Consider the following 12,963-nt stretch of genomic DNA (forward strand, 5'->3'; position numbering starts at 1 on the left):
TTGGTAAAAGAACAATTTCTTTACCATGTTTAAAAAAAAAAAAAAAAAAAAAAAAAAAAGCTTAACGCCGAAACGTTGGAAGTTAATAATTATCTATGAACAAACGCTACACGTGTTGTTGTTGATTTTTCTTATTTGTTTACCATGTTTACCAACAATCTACCTGTCAAATATATGTACAGTACCTGTCCTGTACAAATGGATGCTTATAAATATTCTCCAAAAGTTGTCTCCCTTTAAAAAAAAATGCCATTTGTAAAGAAATGAAAAATGAATGGAAACTATGTACATTGTTATTGTGAAATTTCAGCAACTGGGATTTTATTGCAAATAAATCAAAATGAAGATATATAACAGTTCTTTGAAAATGATGAGGTGCTGAACTGTCCTAAAGTGCGGCCTTTTATTAAATCAATTTCTGGAACCTAACGCAAAGATCAGTAAATTTACAATCCTTTTGTAGAGTAATATACATATTTTATATGCTGTTCAAATTCCGTAATGAACAACTCTTTCTTTGCTATGATTTGGTGTTATTTGAAACCTGGACCTATAAATATTATGTCAAAATTAATGTATAAAATTCTTATCAAATGTTAATATAATTTAACTTGTCTTAATATAGAAAATAATTATTTATTTGAAATTACTCGAAATAAAAATAAACACACATTGCCTCCTCTATATGTTTAATAATTACCTTGCAAACAATTCTATCATAACAACAAATGTAACAAAATAAAGTGATCATAAGTTAAATAATTAATAACTTTTTATGTCAAAAATAAGTAACCACCTCAACGGGACCGGGTACGCCTGAGGCTCCTGCCCAGCTGATGAAGGTTAATGAACTTAACTGCCTTGTCAACAATTCTGAACATACTCAACAACAAAATTAAATATGACAAAAATAAAGTTATCCGTTAAGTAATTAAAACCTAATTCAATCTTAAATACGCAGTAACATTTTCAACGAGACAGGGTAGGCACAGAAGCTCCTGTCAAGTTGGTTTGAAGGTTCAATTCCATTTACATAATATTATAACAAGATGGGATAGTATTATAATAAGATGGGTTGTAACGGCCGCTCTAATTAAACTTGATAGGGTAAGCGCGAGGGCTCCGACCAAGTTGATGAAAAATTCACTCGACGGGAAGGAGACCAAGCGTGACATGCCAGTCAGTCCGAATAATCAAAAATCATACCTTAACGGAAAATATGTAACTGCAACGCAATGCAACAACTTAACTTGAACAAACTAAGGTTAAATACCAATTGCGGTTCACGTTACTTGAGAGAAGTTTGGGACTATAAACAAGTGAGGCTCCATTTAAGCTCATAGTCTTTTTACTCACGTTGTTGACGTCGGAAAACAAATCATCAAAAGAAAGATAAGCAACCTTACATTACCTAAATCCAGTTATTTACTACAGTGTTTTACTGTTTATTAATGCCTGTTACACAACCCCGAGCAATATAGGTCCTACCACACTATAAGAATCGGTCATAATACTTAACTAGGAAACGGCATCAAAACTGTGGTATTCTACTGCAATCTTACACTACATTACTAAATATTTACTGTAAAAATCTTTATTTTATTTAACGATGCCTTTTTACGCAACGCAAAGCAATCTAGGTCCTACAGTACTATAAGAGTCGGACAAAGTGATCCAAAGCAACTTCGAGTCATACGACTTTATTAAAGAATGGCATCAAACCTGTAGTATTCTACTGCAATCTAAACTAATTATTTACTGCCGAAAACTTTGTACTATTTACTGATGCCCTTTACGCAACTCAACGCAATTTGGGTCTTGCCGTACAATAAAAACCGGACCTGTTGACCCAAGGCAACTTCGAGTCACAACAGTTTATTAAAGAATGGTATCAGACCTGTAATATTCCACTGCAATCTAAACTAAATACTTCCTACAGGAAACTTTGTACTACATACTGATGCCTTTTACGCAATGCAACGCAATCTGAATCTACCGCACTATAAGACCTGGACCTAGTGACCCAAAGCAACTTCGAGTCATAGCATTTTATTAAAGAATGACGTCAAATCTATAATATTCCACTGCACACTTAACTAAATACTTCCTACAGAAAACTTTGTACTGTTTACTGATGCCTTTTACGCAATGCAACGCAATCTAGGTCCTACCGTACAAAAAGAGCCGGACCTAGTGACCCAAAGCAACTTCGAGTCATAACACTTTATTATAGATTGGCATCAAACCCGTGACATTCCACTGCAATCTTAACTAAATATTTACTGCAGCAAACTTTGCACTATTTACTGATGCCTTATACGCAATGCAACGCAATCTAGGTCCTACCGTACTATAAGAGCCGGACCTAGTGACCCAAAGCAACTTCGAGTCATAACACTTTATTAAAATATGGCATCCAGCCTGTGAAATGTCACTGTAGTCTTAACTAAATATTTAGTGCAGAAAACTATGTACAAATTACTGATGCATTTATACAATGTAAAGTAATCTAGGTCCTACCTAGCTATAAAAGATATACCTAGTGACCCAAAGCAACTTCGAGTCAAAACAAATTATCAGAGAATGGCATCAAACCTTTGGTCTTCTACTGCAATCTTAACTACATACTACCTGCAAAATCTTTATACTATTTACAGATGCCTTTTTTGCAATGCAAAGCAATTTAGATCCTACTGTACTACGAGTGCCGGACCTAATGACCCAAAGCAACTTCGAGTTATAACACTTAATTAGAGAATGGCATCAAAACTGTGGTATTCTACTGCAATCATATAAATACTACATAAATAAATTGTCACTGAAAAAATCTTTATACTATTTACTGATGCCTTTTATACAACACAAAGCAGTCAATGTCCTACCGTACTATAAGAACCGGACTGAGTGATCCAAAGCAACTTCGAGTCATAACACTTTATTAGAAAACGGTATCAAAACTGTGGTATTTTACTGCAATCGTAGATAACTAAATATTTACTGCAAAGTGTTTACTATATACTGATGCCTTTCATGCAACGCCAGGCAATCTAGGTTCTACTGTACTATAAGACACGGACTTAGTAACCCAAAGCAACTTCGTGTCATAACACCTAAAACATTATGCTATTATGTATCGTAGTCTTAGGCAAAGCAAACTACACAACAGCGATTAAACTCGTACAAGCAACGGTTTGCAAGAACGTATGTGGCAATTGCGATGCAACAAGCTAACTACATTATTGAAGCTGTCATATCCCCTCGGGTACGAATTGGAAACGACCGACGAGAAATGATAGCTGAATGTCTAACAAAGATGCTCTAGATTAGATATAATTATAAACGCTTACTAAATGCATTTAATATAGATATCACGCAGTCTCCCCCCTGCTAGCTTGAATTCTCCAGTAATATATCATGATAACGTAGAGCGACAATTAAATTATTGTGTCGTAGGCTACCATAAAAGCATAAAATAAATAATTTTATCCCTTCAAAAGCAAGTTCCATAACAAGCTTTAAAACAATATATTTGTAATGAACGTTATCTGATTGAGAATCCAGAGTATACAAACACTTGGCATTTAAACGCACAGAATTAAAAACACATATTAAAATTGATTAACACATCTTATGTTACTGTTTATCTCCACACTTGCTGAATGGCATATTATCCGTGTTCCACATCTAATCATTGTCTTCAGCAGTCCAATACTTCGAGCAAATATGTGTGAAATCGTCTTTGGAAACCTTTTGATTTATTTGTACACTCATCCTCGTCAAGTAACGATCTGAAATATATGACTAGAGCAGAAAATCTGTCTCAACTCTCCAACTGAAACAGCTCGAGATAGAAAGAGGATAATATAATAATGTTGACAAAATGAACATATATGTAAATTATGTGGAACTGGTAAAGAAAATTAAATGCACTTCCTTTTGCTATGTCCTTGTTTACAGAAATTAAGAGCAAAGCATATTCCAGGAAATATTTATCAATTTATGTCTACTCATTTATTATCCTTATAAGCAGTAGCAATAAAACTACAATAAAAATGTTGCCATGTACGCATACTATGATTTCATAGAACGTAAACGTTTGCTTTAAATATAATAATATGTACTATATACATGAAACTAAAGTATACAAGTTAATAGGTTTATATTATGAATAAGATTTGAATTTACGTCCCGTATTCCATAAATGTATACTGCTGATTGTATATACATGCATATCTTAATTTTGGGCCGGTGGCCGCTACATCAAATAAACTTCGTCATTATCATTGTCATATTGAAACTGGACGGAAACGCATTTTATAAACAAGAACATTGCAAGCGGCGCCTTTGTAATCTCATTATGGGGTGTGGCGGGTGGGCAAAATTGTCAACTTTACATGTACTCGCTCAGCCAACGTACAAAAACAGACAGAGAGCTGCACGAGAATTCTCAGCTTTTTATGCAAGTTTAACAGACTGTTTACCGATATCATATTTAATTAGCAACAGGCTTGTATAAACTCGGGTACCAATTTATAACGATAAGAGCGAGGGCGTATCGGTTCCATAGCAACGGACGTGACATTTGATTTCTCTAAAAATAAATCAAATTATTTTAAAAGAAAAATAATTTTTATTATCTAGAGTTTTCACAAAAATCATTTGATTTATTTAAAACTGCCAGTTTTTAGCTCACCTGTCACGTAGTGACAGGGTGAGCTTTTGTGATCGCATTTTGTCTGTCGTCCGTCCATCGTCTGTCCGTCGTTCGTTCACAATTCCTTGTGAACACAATAGAGACCACATTTTGCAATCAGTTTTAATCAAACTTGCACACAACTTGTATTGGCACAATAAATAAGCGCTGTGGCCCCTTAAAGGGCCAAAATTTGCTATTTTTGGCTTGTGAACACGATAGAAACAAATTTTGCAACCAACTTTAATCAAACTTGCACACAACTTGTACTGGCATAATATTTTGGTTCCTTTCAAAAACTGGCTAGATTCCATCATGGGTTCCAGAGTTATGGGCCCTTAAAGGGCCAAAATTTGCTATTTCTGGCTTGTGAACAAAATAGAGACCACATTTTGCAACTGATTTTAATAAAACATGCACACAACTTGTATTGGCATAATAATTGAGTTCCTTTCAAAAACTGACAAGATCCAATTATGGGTTCAAGAGTTATGATGGGTTAGGGCCAAAAAATTTGCATCACGATAGAGATCACATTTTGCAATCAACTTTAATCAGACTTGCACACAACTTGTATTGGCATACTATCTCGGTTCCTTTCGAAAACTGGCCAGATCCCATTAGAGGTTTCATTTAGGAGTCCTTAATGGTCCAAAATTTGCTATTTTGGCTTTTGCAGCCATATAGAGACTTCATTTATGGTTTGATTTGATACAAACGTGCAAAATATCTTTAAAAACAATAAATCTTCGATTTCATGATGAATCTGTCATATCCAGTCATAGGTTCTGGAGTTATGGTCCCTGATTGACCACTGAAATAGCCAAAATTTGTTAATTTTTACCCTGTGAACACGGTAGAAGTGACGTTTTACATTCAATTTTAACCAAACTTACACAAAACTTAAGTCACAATAACATCTTGGTTCCTTTTGAAAACCAGCTAGATTCCTTCATGGGCTCTAGAGTTATTGCCCCTGAAAGGGGCACAATTTTCCATTTTGGCTCTTTCAACCATTTAGAGATTTCATTTATGCTTTGATTTGATACAAACTTGCGCAGAATGTTTAACTTTATGATTTCTAGTTCAAGTTTATGTGTGGTAAAAGACTAGGTCACCAGGTCAAATCAAAGGAAAAGCTTGTTAACACCATAGAGGCCACATTTATGACCCTATCTGCCCCATGTGGTTCTAGGACGATCTGTGTATGAAAAGAATTGGAACCACTGTCTTACCCTTGCGACTAATAGGGTCTTAGCACTTGGTTTTGCAGTAACTCTGTGATTCCAGCAGGTATGCAAATTTTGATTCCATACCTCATGTTTTTATTTCGATGTAAATGAGATGTGGAACCAAAATTTTTAGTCCTATTTGGCGCCATAAAACCTATACTGTATTGGTGCGCCGTAAAACCCAAATAAATAAATAAATAAATTATGACCTTATCTTCATGAAACTTCCTCAGAATGTTTATCTTGATGAATCCTAGGTCAAGATAGAAACTGGGTCATGGGGTCAAAAGCTAGGTCACCCTCAGATTAAAAGAAAAAGCATATTAACATTGTGGAGGCCACATTTATGACCCTATTTTCATGAAACTTGGTCAAAATGTTTATCTTGATGATTCAGAGGCCAAGTTTAACAGGTGAACGATATAGAGTCATCATGACCCTCTTGTTAGGATAGATTCTTTCTGTTGCCAACCCTTTGGTTTCTGCTGTCATAATGAGCAGTCATTGCAGTCTGTCTATAGTAATCACTAGCTGAGAATACAGAAATTGGTTTGTGTACTTAGCTCGTTGCTCTGGGGAGGTTCATCAGGTGTCAAGCCACTCGAAGGCCTTGATTATTTGTTAAATATACAAAGTATATTGGGGCTATGTTTGTCCATATCTATCCATCGGTCTATGACGTCAGCTCTGTATTTTCTTAATCACTTGGTAGATTTTCATAAAAATTGTATCTATCATTAACCTCATTAAGACAACAAACAGAGCACAAAACCCAGGTTATTCATCCACGGTCAAAGTCAGACTTGGAGGTCACAGGTAATATAGCTTAATTTCTTGTCTGCTCCATATTGTCTAAACTGCTTGGAAGATTTTAAATTGTGGAAAGTAGATATTCTGTCATCAGATTCAGATATGTCCATAAACTTGGCAGAACCTCCATTGTTTTTGGACAAATCTCAGCCTTGGGTTAGATTTCCTTATTCACAACTTATAGAAGTGATTCAGTCATGTGAAGTCTGTTATTATATGTCTTTTTTTGCATTATATGCTTCCAAAGGATCTTCTTACATGTTTTATTATGCCCCCTTTTGATGGAGCGGGGGTATATTGCTTTGCATCTCTTGGTCAAGTTGGTCAGTTTGTACGTCCGTCTGTATGTAAAGTGAATGGTTCGCAAACAATAACTTGAGAATCACATGATTCTGAAAATTCAAGCTTGGTGCATGACTTGGTTTATAAAGTAGATGACCCCTATTGTTTTAGGTCAGTATGTCAAAGGTACATCACAGGGTCCTGAACCTTGAAAAGGTTTCAGAACAATAACTTGAAAACAACTCAGCCCAGAACCTTCAAACTTGTTGGCATGATTGGGCTGATGAAGTAGATGAGCTCTATTGGTTTAGGGTCTTTTGATTTAAAGGTCAAAGTCACACTGGGTCCTGAACCTTTAAAAGGTTTCTGCCCAATAACTTCGAAACTACTGGACCCAGAACTTTTGAACTTGGTAGCTTGAGTGGAGCTATGAAGTAGATGAACCCTCTTGTTTTTAGGGTCAGTAGGTCAAGGTCAAAGGGTCTGAACCTTGATAATGGATTCCACCCAATATCTTGAGAACCACTTGACCAAGAATCTTCGAACTTGATAGCATGATTGGGCTTAAGAAGTGGATGAACCCTATTGTTTTGCGGATCAGTAAGTCAAAGGTCAAGGGCAGAGGAGCCTGAACCTTGTAAACAGTTTCTGGTTAATAACTTGACTGAGAACCTTCAAACTTGATAGTATGATTAGCTTATAAAGTAAATGACTCCTAATGTTTTTGGGGTCAGTAGATCTTCAAACTTGATAGGATGATTGGATTTATGAAGTAGATGACCCCAATTGTTTTCTGGTCAGTAGATCAAAGGTCAAGGTGACATGGACCTGATCATCGAAAACTGTTTCTGCATGGTAACTTGTGAATCATTTGACCAAAAGCCTTCAAATTTGATAGCATCATTGGCCTTAATGAAGTAGTAGGGTCAGTAATTCAAAGGTCAGTGTTATAGGGGCCTGAACCTGGAAAACCGTTTTTGCGCAATAACGTGTTAACCAGCTGACCCAATATCTTCAAACTGATAGCATGTTTGGGCTTATGAAGTTCACGACCCCTATTGTTATGGGGGTTAGTAGGCCAAAGGTCATAGTGATCACGGGTCTGAAAAAGAGACAGCCCATCATGGGGGGCATACGTGCATATGAATAGCTTTTGTTGATTATAACATTTCTTCTGTTTATTTCAGATCCATTTTCACGGATCAAAATATGAAGAGCTATCAGAATTTATAGATACACAGTATTTACCATCTGAATATGGAGGCACAGCACCACCTTTTTCAAATGAGGTAATATTTGAAAATATATTCTGATAAATATTTGAGTTTTTAGCTCACCTGTCACGAAGTGACAAGGTGAGCTTTTGTGACCGCGCAGCGTCCGTCGTCCGTGCGTCCGTCCGTGCGTAAACTTTTCCTTGTGACATCTCTAGAGGTCACAGTTTTCATGGGATCTTTATGAAAATGGGTCAGAATGTTCATCTTGGTAAATTCTGTCAAGTTCGAAACTGGGTCACGTGCCTTCAAAAACTAGGTCAGTAGGTCTAAAAATAGAAAAACCTTGTGACCTCTCTAGAGGCCATATATTTCAAAAGATCTTCATGAAAATTGGTCAGAACGTTCACCTTGAAGATATCTAGGTCAAATTCGAAACTGGGTCACGTGCCGTCTAAAACTAGGTCAGTAGGTCAAATAATAGAAAAACCTTGTGACCTCGAGAGAGGTCATATTTTTCATGGGATCTGTATGAAAATTGGCCTGAATGTTCATCTTGATGATACCTAGGTCAAGTTCGAAACTGGGTCACGTGCGGTCAAAAACTAGGTGAGTAGGTCTAAAAATAGAAAAACCTTGTGACCTCTCTAGAGGCCATATATTTCATGAGATCTTCATGAAAATTGGTCAGAATGTTCACCTTGATGATATCTAGATCAGTTTTGAAAGTGGGTCACGTGCCGTCAAAAACTAGGTCAGTAGGTCAAATAATAGAAAAACCTTGTGACCTCTCTAAAGGCCATATTTTTCATGGGATCTGTATGAAAGTTGGTCTGAATGTTCATCTTGATGATATCTAGATCAAGTTCGAAAGTGGGTCACGTGCCTTCAAAAACTAGGTCAGTAGGTCAAATAATAGAAAAACCTTGCGACCTCTCTAAAGGCCATATTTTTCATGGGATCTGTATGAAAATTGGTCTGAATGTTCATCTTGATGATATCTAGGTCAAGTTCGAAACAACAGCCCCATGTGGTTCTGGGACGATCTGTGTATGAAAAGAATTGGAACCACTGCCTTACCCTTGCATGATCGTAAGAGGCGACTAAAAGGGTCTTAACACTTGGTTTTGCTGTAACTCTGTGATTCCAGCAGGTATGCAAATTTTGATTCCATACCTCATGTTTTTGTTTCGATGTAAATGAGATGTGAAACCAAAATTTGTAGTCCTGTTTGGCGCCATATAACCTATACTGTATTGGTGCGCCGTAAAACCCAAATAAATAAATAAACAAGTTCGAAACAGGGTCATGTGCGGTCAAAAACTAGGTCAGTAGGTCTAAAAATAGAAAAACCTTGTGACCTCTCTAGAGGCCATACTTGTGAATGGATCTCCATAAAAATTGGTCAGAATGTTCTTCTTGATGATATCTAGGTCAAGTTCGAAAGTGGGTCACGTGCCATCAAAAAGTAGGTCAGTAGGTCAAATAATGAAAAAACGTTGTGACCTCTCTAGAGGCCATATTTTTCATGGGATCTGTATGAAAGTTGGTCTGATTGTTTATCCTAATGATATATAGGTCAAGTTTGAAACTGGGTCAACTGCGATCAAAAACTAGGTCAGTAGGTCTTGAAATAGTAAAACCTTGTGACCTCTCTAGAGGCCATACCCTTGAATGGATCTTCATGAAAATTGGTCAGAATGTTCACCTTGATGATATCTAGGTCAAGTTTGAAACTGGGTCACGTGCCTTAAAAACTAGGTCAGTAGGTCAAATAATAAAAAAAACCTTGTGACCTCTCTAGAGGCCATACTTTTCATGGGATCTGTATGAAAGTTGGTCTGAATGTTCATCTTGATGATATCTAGGTCATGTTTGAAACTGGGTCAACTGCGGTCAAAAACTAGGTCAGTAGGTCTAATAATAGAAAAACCTTGCGACCTCTATAGAGGCCATATTTTTCAATGGACCTTCATGAAAATTGATCTGAATGTTCACCTTGATGATATCTAGGTTAGTTTCGAAACTGGGTCACGTGCGGTCAAAAACTAGGCCAGTAGGTATAAAAATAGAAAAAACCTTGTGAACTCTCTAGAGGCCATATTTTTCATGAGATCTTCATGAAAATTAGGGAGAATGTTCACCTTGATGATATCTAGATAAAATTCAAAACAGGGTCACGTACCTTTGAAAACTAGGTCAATAGGTCAAATAATAGAAAAACCTTGTGACCTCTCTAGAGACCATATTTTTCAATGGATCTTCATGAAAATTGGTCAGAATTTTTATCTTGATAATATCTAGGTCAAGTTCAAAACTGGGTCACATGAGCTCAAAAACTAGGTCACTATAGCAAATAATAGAAAAAACGTCATACTCAAAACTGGGTCATGTGGGAAGAGGTGAGCTATTCAGGACCATCATGGTCCTCTTGTTTTATGAATATAGTACGAATGTTTTAAGTAAAAATATGTGTTCTATGCATTGGAACTAAAGATGCAAACTTCAGGTAGGCACTACCTATTTTATATATATCAAAGTACACAGTTTGAAAAAGTACTTAAGATATCATTTTCTGAAAAAGAGTTATTTGAGCTGAAAAAAATGATCCTGAGTAAAATATTTGAAAAAAAAAATGGAGACAACTCTACTAAAACTTTATTGTAGGCCTAAAAATCATGCATAATTACTGTAATGGTCAGCATTTTGAAAAGAAAATATGTAAAGATTAAATTATTTAATGCCCTAGAAGAAAGTGTAACATTTCTGTGGTGAAATTTGTCAACAAACAGATGCTTTTTTGAAAAATGTTTAAACCCGCAGAATTTCACACGGTAAAATATGTTGAGGAAGCTATTGCTGGAAAGAGAACGATCTCTGCTATCCATATATATGCGTCAAAAGAATGGAAAAATATCTAAAAACATGAGAAAAACAAAGATAAAAATTTCAGGACTGTTAGATGCATGACTGTGTTGTCATGTATAGTAGGTAACATACTATTAAATAGCTTACTTTTCCAATATAAAATGGTCAGGATTATGATTGACAGGCAATATTCATTCAACAATTTCATTCTATACTGTACAGTAAACAGTTTGTTTCCCTTGTGTAAAGAGGGCTTAGTGTAAATCTCTACGTGTTCATTTTGTCTGCCTATATGGTGGGAGATATATTGATTTGTCTTGTCTGCCAGTCTGTCTGCACATCTGTTTGTCTGTCCGTCTGCCACAAAAAATTATTCATACTACTCTGAAGCTACTGTTTAGGTCTCAGCAAGACTTTGTTGGAGGGTTGAAGACTTTGTTGAAGAACCAAGGCTAGTTTTGTATATGGCAGATTGCAAACTCCACACCATAATTGATTTTAGATTTACTGTTGATGTAAGTCAGTCTTTGGAAGAAGCTATTCAGCTGGCTTGCCATAAACTTCCATTTTCCTGTTCTCGTGCCAGCCTTTCCCAGTAATAACTCCTAAAGAAACACATGAAGGTTTGCCTTCACCGTTACAGCTGGAAATTTGCAGTTGTGAAACTTACTTGTGGACATTACTTTAAATCACTTACTGGTAAATGTAGTTCTAATCAAATAATTTTCTTTATCAGGAATGGACGAGAACATTGCTGGCCTGTGAGGATGAATTTGTTGAGGACTCAAAATATGGCCTGGTTAAAGCTATTGCAAAACCACAGACCACATGCAAGGATGATACTTTAGACTGTCTGGCAGGCTCTTACATGAACATTGATATGTAAACCTTGTGTTGTCGTTGTGCAAGCTTGATGTGTTGATTCACATCTCTCAATGTTTCTACCGAGCTTGATTGTGCCATAGTTCTCTTTAACCTTTACCCAGCTAAACAAAAAAAATGGACTGTCCATCATTCAATATGGGCAATACCGTTTATTATTCAAACGGGTGTTTGCTGAGAATTTACTGACTTGAATAGCGATCAGTGCAGACCATCCTTGCAGGCTGATCTTGGTCTGCACTAGTCACAAAGGCAGATTCACTTGCAGCCAGCAAGCTAAAGGTTATAGAAAGGTTGTGTATTGTATTGGACCAGGCATATTGGTTGGATATCAAACTACCAGTCCTTATTTACAAAAAATTACAGATTATAATAATATATTTTGTTGAGGTATAAGGGAATTCAGAAAGAACAAAGTACATGTATTGTTTTTGTTAGCACATACCGAAACATATATTGGAAGCATAGTGAACAATATAATTAATTACATGTTAATTTTATGTTAACATATTAGCAAAATTAACAATTTTATTAGTAAGATTTATATTTTATGTTAACATTTAAGAGTGAAATGAACAATGAAAAATTGAATTAATTACATGTATATTTTAATTATCATATAACACAATGGACAACTTGTTTAATTACATGTATATATATTTTGTGTTGACATGAAACACAATAAAAAACTTGGATAGATTTTATGTATATTTCATGTGAACATAAAACACAGAACAACATGATTAATTAGATGTATGTGAACATAAAACACAGTGAACAATTTGATAAATTACATGTGTGTTTTATGTGAACAAAATTACAGAACATCTTGATTATTTAGATGTATGCTTAATGTACACATAAAACATAGTGATCAACTTGATCAGTTACATGTATTTTTTTGTGAAAAAAAACACAGAATAACATGATTAATTAGATGTAATTTTATGTGAACATAAAACACAGTGAACAACTTGATCAA

General features: G+C 35.7%; 1 protein-coding gene across 3 annotated transcripts in view; it reads left to right on the top strand.

The window, feature by feature from the left end:
- Positions 1-12,680, top strand: part of LOC123540753 (alpha-tocopherol transfer protein-like) — a 35,226-nt gene extending 22,546 nt beyond the window's left edge. For all 3 annotated transcript variants that reach the window (XM_045326015.2, XM_045326014.2, XM_053526450.1), the window contains 2 exons: positions 8,205-8,306; positions 11,836-12,680. In XM_045326015.2, coding sequence (XP_045181950.2) covers positions 8,205-8,306; positions 11,836-11,985 — 252 coding nt within the window. In that variant the 3' untranslated portion in view covers positions 11,986-12,680. The remainder of the gene's footprint in view (positions 1-8,204; positions 8,307-11,835) is intronic.
- The last annotated feature ends 283 nt before the right edge of the window (positions 12,681-12,963 follow it).

The sequence above is a fragment of the Mercenaria mercenaria genome, chromosome 16 (assembly GCF_021730395.1).
Source record: "Mercenaria mercenaria strain notata chromosome 16, MADL_Memer_1, whole genome shotgun sequence".
Lineage (NCBI taxonomy): Eukaryota > Metazoa > Mollusca > Bivalvia > Venerida > Veneridae > Mercenaria > Mercenaria mercenaria.